This window comes from Aptenodytes forsteri, unplaced genomic scaffold, assembly GCF_000699145.1.
Source record: "Aptenodytes forsteri isolate BGI_AS27 unplaced genomic scaffold, ASM69914v1 Scaffold142, whole genome shotgun sequence".
NCBI lineage: Eukaryota > Metazoa > Chordata > Aves > Sphenisciformes > Spheniscidae > Aptenodytes > Aptenodytes forsteri.
Genome location: NW_008794598.1, coordinates 5,167,765 through 5,175,141, shown reverse-complemented (window position 1 = coordinate 5,175,141; position 7,377 = coordinate 5,167,765). Strand labels below are relative to the sequence as shown.

General features: G+C 61.1%; 1 protein-coding gene across 1 annotated transcript in view; it reads right to left on the bottom strand.

The window, feature by feature from the left end:
• The window catches only part of SCUBE3 (signal peptide, CUB domain and EGF like domain containing 3), a 52,937-nt gene that overhangs the window by 32,983 nt on the left and 12,577 nt on the right, over nucleotides 1-7,377 (bottom strand). The window contains 3 exon segments of the mRNA XM_019470330.1: nucleotides 1,233-1,367; nucleotides 4,478-4,603; nucleotides 5,627-5,749. Of these exon segments, the coding sequence (XP_019325875.1) occupies nucleotides 1,233-1,367; nucleotides 4,478-4,603; nucleotides 5,627-5,749 (384 nt within the window).

The following is a 7,377-nucleotide window of genomic DNA, read 5'->3' as shown; positions in this document are numbered from 1 at the left end:
GGGGAGGTGCGCGGTGCTGTGGGGGGGGGGGTGGTCCTGGGATCCATCCCCCAGGTCTCCCGACCCAGCAGCATTTCATCCCCTCTGCATCAGGAGGGAGAGAGGAAAGCAAGAGGGAGACTGAGAAACAGAGAAAGAGCAGAGGGAAAGGAGAAAGTCTCCTGCCGGGGTAGGAGAAGAGAGACAAGGAGCTGGCAAGGACCCCAGAAGGAAGGAAGCAGCCGTAACGCTGAGGTTTAGCTCTCTAATACTGAATGCTTCTGCCTTGGCAGTGCCCAAGGAGCCAGGAGTAAAGTCAGAACAGGCTTTAACATCGGACCCCAAATCGTCCTCAGCTCTCCGCTTTTCCCAGGCTCATAGCCTGGGGGCCAGCTGCAACCCCTTGTCCTCAGCAGCCGCTCCTGAGCCCAAGCTCGGGGACCACGTAGCAGCTACAAAATCAATCTCAGGGTGCAGAAGTGACACAGCCATCCCCGGGCCGACAACGCTCTGCAGCCGTTCAGCTCAGAAACCAGCTCAAAACCCAGCACCTGCATCCCTGTCCCCAGCGGGGGCCACCCACCGCGTCACCGGGGGGAAGGAGCAGCCAGCTCGTCCCTCCTGGACACACGGGGGATGGGGATGCGGGAGATGCCACCGCGGCTGCTGAGCCGTCCTGGGCTGGGCGAGATTCCCCAGGGAGCTGGAGGGACCAACGCAGCTGGGAAGGGGGAAGGAGGAAAAGCAAAAACACTCAGCCGGCTTTGCCAAGCAGGGGAGATAAAAATCAGCAGAGATGCAAAAATCTCTCATTTCCTCCTATTTTGGCTAAGAGATTGCTCCAGACGGCAGCAATTTAGAGCTGATATCGAGACGAAGGGCTCAGTGTTGCACAAGACCTGGCAGGAGAAGACGAGTCTTGCAGGGTGGTGTGAGGCTCTCCGGGTACCTTTTATTTAATAAAAAGCTCTGGATACAGGATTAACATCCTCTGTTCGGTATTAGTGTGCTTGATCAAGGGGCCTGCGAGGGTTTTGTTACGGAGATGTTTATTAGCCCCGCAGCATCCTCTCCCAACGGGCTCAGAATAAATTCGCTTTTAAATTTGCAACACCGAGAAGGGTCATGAACCAGCACCAGCACCCAAAGCCAGGCATCACGCAGGGGTGGCCAGGGGTGATGGGGGACAGACCTGCCCGATAAATGCAGGGGGATGGAGGGTGCCCCGGGGTGGGGAGACGCCGCGCACTAACCTTCGGGGCGCTGGATGCAGGTGTGCTGGTTGTCGCTGAGGAAGAAGCCCTCCCGGCAGAAGCACTCGTAGCTGCCCATCATGTTGACGCAGGTCTGCTGGCAGCCACCGTTGCCCTCCGAGCACTCGTCCAGGTCTGCAAAGGCAAGGTGGCAGGGGGTGAGCGCGGCTCCGTGGCACGCCGAGGGGATGGGGAACCGGGTGTGACAGATGTGCTAGGTGGCAAAATATTTCTGCTTTACATCCGTGATCCCCCAGCTAGAAGAAAGGCGGATGCTTTAGGGCTGCAGGGGATGATGGCAAAGCACATCAAGGGATGGGTCGCAGAGGCCATACAGCTTCCCCGGCCGATGGGCAAAAAAAGTCTGGCCTCATTTTACAGAGGGGAACACCAAACCACAGAGAAAGGGATTTTCCTTGTCCCTGGACCCCCAAAGCACCCAGGATGCTCGGCCAGGACGCTGGCTGCAGCTGCCCCCGGCTCCCAGCCCCTCCGAGCCCGTCGCCGGCTGGGGATGCCTGCACTTCATTAGGGGGAGCTGGGAAACCTTAGCCTGGAGTGGGGATAATTACTTGTAAGGAGACTCAAATCCCCAGCAGCTCTGCTGCCCTCGTGCCTGTTTTGGTTTAACAAACCAAGGCTGGAAGGGGCTCGAAGTGCACACCCGTGGCAGCGGCGATGCCCTTGCCCTGGGCTGCTCCCGCTCTGTCCCTGCAAATCCCTCATTTAATGAAGAGCAACAGCCCGTTGCTCTCTCCAGAGGATTTTTGGGGACAGTGGTCCAAGCTGAACCTGCCGGTGCCCCGGGGTGCCAGAGCAACCAGGATGCCGGGCTCGGGCAGAGAGGCAAACCTCCGCCGTGGCCGCCCCTGCCCCCTCCGCCGGGCGACGGCGTCGGGCTGGGGAGCGAGGGGCCCTGTGCCAAAGAAAACCTCCCGTGAACTCGAGCGTTGCAGAGCCGGCGGCCGAGGGGAAAGCTGAGCCCCGCCAGCATCGACCGCTGGAAACGCCGGAATATAGCGGTCTGGGGACCGCCCGACCGGGGGGGGGGGCTCCCAGCCCTGGCCCCCCCAGCACAGCCCTCCTCCCTGAGCGGCACGGCATGCACTGAAACCCCTTGATTTTGGGCAAAGAGATGGATGCCCAGATGGATGCCTGAGCAGCACGGGTGCCTTGCACCGTGTCCCAGCCCCAGGCAAGCCCCGGGAGATGCTGCAACCCCAGGGGATGCTCAGAAGTCAAAGCAGCTGCAGCTCCAGCTGGAAACTGCTGGAGAACCAGAGCCCAGGAGCACCCCACAAACCCGCTACCTTGGAAAGGAGGTGTTGAAAACATCATCTCACACCCGAGCGCCCGCAGGGCAGGCTAGGGCCGACAGCCGGGCTGCAGCCAGACACAAAAGGGACGTCCTCTGTGACGGCAGGAGGCTTGCAGCTTCCTCCAAGGCTCATCCCAGCCGAGCTATGTCCTGCAGATGCCAATAACTCTCCTCAAATCCCCCCGCTTATAACAAGGGCTTAACGTCTTGCGACTTCGCCTTCAAGCTCCGCACAAAAATGAGGAGGCAGCCGTTCAAACCCGATGGCTGAAACGAGACTCCGCCACTCTAATACCTGTTTTATTAAATACAACGGAGGTGGGCAGAAGCCAGCAGGGCCTGTGTCAGCATGGGGGCTTGAATTCCTGTCCTGGTTCAAAAGGTCGCCCGGGGTGGGCGATGGGGGGACTGGCGGGCTCCGGCGGGCACGCACCCCGATCCACCTCCGGCTCGGCCACTGCCCCCAGTGCCAGCAAAGCCCGGGCACGACCCTCTGCTTTGCTTTGCTTCTGGATTCCTTCCGGCTAAGAGGGGATGCTTGCAGGCTGGGCAAAGCACGGTCAGGATGGGGGGGAAGGAGGATGGGGAAAAACCTGCTGGGGTTCATCTCTGCTGCCCCCCAAGAGCAGCTGCTGAGCCAAACCCAGCCGGAGAGCAGGGGGTCTCAACATCCTCACCTATAAAATGGGCTCCAGGGGATAAACCTGCACCATCCCTACAGCAAAGCAACGCGGCGGCTGAGATGCTGGGATGAGCCAAGGAAAGACTCAAGGGAGGAGCCGGGGCTGCCCCCCCAGGTCCCCCCTCGCCGGCTGCTCCCCAGCCACCTCCATCCCCTCCCACCCAACTCTGTAAACACATGACGTCTGCAGCTCACCGAGTCCGGCTTTCCTTTCTTCTCCTCGGGCTCATCCTCCCCCGGGAGAGGAAGGCAGAGCTGCCCACCCGCGCCCCCTCCCAGCTGTGTAAATCTCCCCCCTCCCCAAGGAGGCTGCAAAGATCCCGGTGATGGTGGTTAATGCAAAGCATATGTGTCCATAATCCCTTCCCCCTCCTCCTCCTCCCAGTGATGAGCTCATTAATGACCCCTCTGCAGACACTAATTAGAAAATAGCATGAGCTCCAGGCGGAGGGAAGGCGGGCGGCCCTGTGCCCCGGTGATCCCACCCGCGGGTGCCGTGGGAGGAAGCGGGTGCCGGGGCGCGGGCAGCCCGGCCGGCCCCGGGGCTCTGCCGGGAGCTTTGGCTTCGCCGCAGCCGGATGGAGTTTGGGGCAGTGGGAAGTGGTGGGGAGGATGCACGGCCACTCCGTAGGCAGATGCCGGGTTTGTCTTGGCCCGGTGATTATTTACCCAGTCCCTTCGCTGGTTCCCATCCCCACCATATTTGCTATTAACTCATCTATTTTGGCAGGTGCAGGGCTGACCTCAAGCACGAGCGGAGTGAGCGGCAGGGCCCGGGTGAGCCCTGCCGGCTGGTCCTGCCTTCGGCAGCGGAGCAGAGTTGCCGGCCCAACCGCTCGCCGCAGCAGGATGCGGCCAAGGGAAGGCTGCGACTCGCGCCCAGCATCCCCAAACCCAACCCTCCCAGTCTTGCCTTACCCCAACCTCCCCCAGCCTATGGATGGATCCATGGAGCAAGTTTTTCTCCCAGCACGGAGCATCCTCCCTCGGCATCACCCCCGTGCAATGGGGAGCAATCCTGTCCCCGGCGAGCCATCGCGGCACGGGTCGTGTCTGCAGCCGGCTTGCTGCCCTGGGAGTGCCATCACGGTCCCCCAGCTCTGCAATGGGTCTTGGGGGGGGGGCAGAGCTCGGGAGGTGCCCGGCAAAGACAGCCAGCAGGCTGGTCCCAAGGTGCCAGAGCTGCCGAGCGGCTGCGACACGCTGGCATCGCACCCCGACGCGTGCCGGGGGCCCGTCCCTCACCTAAGCAGTTGTGGCCGTCGTGTGCCAGGCGGAAGCCGTCGTAGCAGGTACAGCGGTAGTTGCCGGGGATGTTGACGCACTCGTGGACGCAGCCGGCGTTGTCTTCCCGCTCGCACTCGTCAACGTCTGCAGAGAGAGGAGGGCAGGAGAGCTGCGGGGCTGCCCCGGCTGAGGACGGCCAACTCGCTGCACGGGTGCTGCTCCCCATTTCCAGCGTGTGTGCGACCCAGCTGATATCGCGCCCTGCAGTCTCTGCTTATTCCAGCAGGTCTCCAGCCCCGTTATCACCTACGATCACCTATCAGAGCTTCCCTCCACACCCTGCAAAAACATCCCATGTCCTCCCCAGTCTAGACCCTGGACTTCCAGCTAACCCACCGTCTTAAAGCCTCGGCACAGCGCGGCGACCTGCCGACTGCTCTGGGAATCACACGGGATTTCCCGACGGTGGTGGGCAGAGCAGCCCGTCTCCATGGCAAAGCCTTGCTGTGCCTGGAGCGTGCTTTAATCCCTCTGCTATTTGTACTCAGCCCATCCCAACCCTGGACCCGCTCCGAGCAGAGCCGGGAATTTTTCCCCTGCCCCACTCCTGCTTTCCTGGTGCTGCTCCTCCAAGGAGCCCATTTTCTTTCTGTGCCCCACTCAGCTGCTTATATCTACATCCATATCTACGTCTATACCTACATCTATGTCTACAGCTGTATCTATATCACCTATATCTATATATCTTATTTTTAAGCTCCTCATGTTTTATCTGCTAACCCAGTTTTGCAGCCTTTGGGTTGGAAATCCTGCAGTTAAAAAAAGCCCAGCTTTGTTTAAAACAAGCCCCAGGTGATCCTTCTGGGCCTAGGCAGCCCCAGCCTTGCAAACGTGGCTCTTTGCAGAGCAGGGGAGGGAGCACGACTGCTGCCACCGCCGCTGACAGGGACGGTCATGCTCCTCTCCATCCCCGTGCATTGCAGTGTCAACAGGCCAGGAGTTTGGGACAGAAAAGGGGAATAAAAGGTTTGCAGTGGGCTGGGGTAAACAAGCAGCCTTTTTGCAAGGGCAGAGGACATTGCTGACGAGCCACCGCCTGCCTCCGACCTGCCGGGGCTGGCACTCGTCAGAGGGGCTCCGGCTCCGGTGGCGGTGGCGTGCTCCTACCTTTGCAGTGCTTCCCGTCGCCGGTGTAGCCGGACTTGCAGATGCACTTGTAGGACTTGGGGGTGTTCTGGCAGATGGCGTCGATGTGGCAGTTGTCGGTGCCCTCCACACACTCGTCGACATCTGCAAGGGGAGAGGAGGGGGGAGCGATGGGGAGAGCCGGGGGGAGCTCTCCCCGTCTCCCCATGGGAGCCATCACCCGAGGCGATGAAACCAAGCAGCCCGCCGGCTTTTCAACCCGCACGTGAACCAGAAAGGCTCGAGGGAGCAACGCCGCTGCTTTGCTCCTTAGCGGCTTCGCCGCACCCAGCCCTGACGCAATGGGTGATGGGCTCAGGATGGGGCGCTGGAGCGGCAAACGGGGGGGAGCTCTCCCCGTCTCCCCATGGGAGCCATCACCCGAGGCGATGAAACCAAGCAGCCCGCCGGCTTTTCAACCCGCACGTGAACCAGAAAGGCTCGAGGGAGCAACGCCGCTGCTTTGCTCCTTAGCGGCTTCGCCGCACCCAGCCCTGACGCAATGGGTGATGGGCTCAGGACGGGGCGCTGGAGCGGCAAACACTCCCGAACAGCACTGCCTGTGTCCCCACCCTCGTACAAGCCACCCTGAGACTCCCCGACCCTTTTGCGTGTCTGATGGTAGGAAACACCGCTCAGGCGCCCATAGTCCAGGCTGGAGCCAGCCCAGGCAGAGGTGAAAGCCTCTGTCTCCAATTAGCCATTTCCTGAGCCGACCAGTCACCCAAATAATCGTCATCGCTTTCTATTCTTAGGCGCGGAGGAATGTGCACGAATTAGCAGGGACCACATTAAATAAACCTGGGAGCCGGGAGCGGGAAGCAGGAGGGAGAACTGGGAAAAACATGAAGGTTTCCTCGGGGGCACAGCCAAAATCCGCGTACCCCTCATCCCCCTTTGCCCCTCAACCCACTTATCCGGGGTGCAGCGCTGTGGTACCCGGGACATCACGTCCAGAGCATCACATGCCGGTGATGGCCTCAAGCAGCAATGCCCAAGGGTTTGCCACCGCAGGAGGCTGCGGGAGCGGAAGTTTTAATGATATTTGGGAAACAGAGAAGCCTCGAGCGCGTGGGGCGGAGGTTTATGAGCAAGAGGCTGCTCACCTGGCCGCTCTCTGCCTTCCCTACGCAGGCAGTAAGGGAGACGTGGTGCCCCGGCGTGGGCACATCCTCCTTCTCTGGCTGTGAACGCCTGGCAGTGGTGTAAGGCAGCTGGGTGCCCCCGGGGGGGCAAGGTGGGGGCTGAGCATCGCCCGCGGCCCCTTGGGTACAGGTAGGGCTCCCAGAGCACGCCGGGCTCCCTGCTCCGACTCCACGGGCACGTGGGGAGTGTCGACGCTGCTCCCGGGGGGGGTTAACCTCCGCCGCCTCCCACGGGGATGGGGAGGGTCCCATCAGGGAAGGGGGATCTGAGGGTCCCTTCAGCTTCCCTGTACCCCATAAAGACGAGCCTGAGGCTGCGAAGCTCTAAGCTGCCTTTAAAAAGCTGCTTTTCAGCAACCCCAAGAACAGAAGTGCTCCGGGACGTCCCGCCGCCTCCCACGGGGATGGGGAGGGTCCCATCAGGGAAGGGGGATCTGAGGGTCCCTTCAGCTTCCCTGTACCCCATAAAGACGAGACTGAGGCTGCGAAGCTCTAAGCTGCCTTTAAAAAGCTGCTTTTCAGCAACCCCAAGAACAGAAGTGCTCCGGGACGTCCCCAAAGACATGAAACATCCCCGCAAGCCACAGG